The 1410-nt window shown below is 51.7% G+C and overlaps 1 protein-coding gene across 1 annotated transcript in view; it reads right to left on the bottom strand.

The window, feature by feature from the left end:
- Nucleotides 1-721: 721 nt before the first annotated feature.
- The window catches only part of TIMP2 (TIMP metallopeptidase inhibitor 2), a 13641-nt gene continuing 12952 nt past the window's right edge, over nucleotides 722-1410 (bottom strand). The window contains exon 4 of the mRNA XM_085318219.1: nucleotides 722-739. Coding sequence (XP_085174345.1) covers nucleotides 722-739 — 18 coding nt within the window. The remainder of the gene's footprint in view (nucleotides 740-1410) is intronic.

Raw genomic sequence — 1410 nt, 5'->3', positions numbered from 1 at the left:
GCAGAGGGACGGGTGCGAGGCAGCGCTGGGGTGCAGAGGGATGGGTGCAATCCTGCACCGTGGCGCAGAGGGACGGGTGCGAGGCAGCCCCGGGGGCAGAGCTTTGGGTGAGATGAGGTGCAGACGCTGCTGGGACCTTGGCTGGCCGTGTGCTGGGGGCTTCCCGCGGCGCGGTCCCCAGCCCAGCCCGGTGCTGGTCCGGCCGGGTCTGCCACGTGCACGTGGCTCGCGTGGCTGCAGCTTCCCGAGCTGCGGCAACCACGGCCCCGCGCCGCGCTTGGGGCGCTTTCCCCGCGGGGTGGGCAGAGGCAAYGGCTCGCGTTTGGTTCGATAATACAGTTTATTGTCCAAAGACTGAATGTCCACGTATGAATTATACAAAGCATCAGAGACATGCACAGTCTGCTTGTCATTATTCAACAACTTTCATGTGTTTCCAGCACAAGAAGGTCTCAGACTTCAGATTCCAGCAAAAACATATTGCTCAAAAAACCCAAAACAACCCCCCCCCAAAGCTTTAAATTATGGCAGCAAGTTAGATACTTCTTACTTTAATACTTATCAAGCAAAGATTTGAAAATAACTATAATGTAAACTTTTTTTCTTTCTTTCTTTTTTTTTTTTTTTTAACGTTTTAGGTTGCTTGCATGGAGAGGGGAACGGAGTCAGGAAGGAAGCGAGCTGAGCCGAGAACCAGAGATATATAAATTAAAAAAGCCAATCAAGAATCCTTCATATCCTTTCCAGAGAAAGAGCAACAGTTCCAGGGCGGCGCCGTCCAGCGCGGCCCCAGTGCGGCGGCCCTCGCGCCCGGGGCCGGCCGCGGACCGCGACGCGGAGGCGGGAGGGGGAGGCGGACACCAGCTGACCTGCTACTAGGAAGAGCCGGAGGAGTCAACCCTCCGCAAATTCGCTCGACAGTCTTCCCACTTTGTGTTGGAAGCGCCCAATGCAGAAACCCTTTACAAAAATAAGTGCAATTCTAACACCTAACAAGGAAATTAAAAAATAATAAAAAAAATTACAGCACAGGAATGATACAGCTGATGGCAAAACAAATGGAAATATTAAACTCAGAGATAGACTATCAGCAGAGACAGGAGTAAATGTCACATATGATATAACCATACAGTAAGCAAACAGGAGTCTTATATGGGATTGATTAGAGTTTTTTTTTTTTTTTTTTTTTAATTCTTTTCTTTAATATGTTGAAGTTGCCCAGACTGGTCCAGTACGACATCTTAAAACCTTACACAGATGCACAGCATGAAAACACCCCTGAAGCAGGTCTGCCGGGATCACCCCGACACGCTCCCAAATCCGCTTTAGGAGGCCGCGCGCGGCGCTGCCTGCGTTGCCGGCGGACAGCTCCGGAGCGCGCCGAGCGCCACCGCGACGGGAAAATGGCTC

Source organism: Rhea americana, unplaced genomic scaffold (genome assembly GCF_003343005.1).
Source record: "Rhea americana isolate MKP2758 unplaced genomic scaffold, rheAme1 scaffold_527, whole genome shotgun sequence".
Lineage (NCBI taxonomy): Eukaryota > Metazoa > Chordata > Aves > Rheiformes > Rheidae > Rhea > Rhea americana.
Note: the sequence above shows the minus strand (reverse complement) of the source record. Positions and strands in the feature narration are given on the sequence as shown.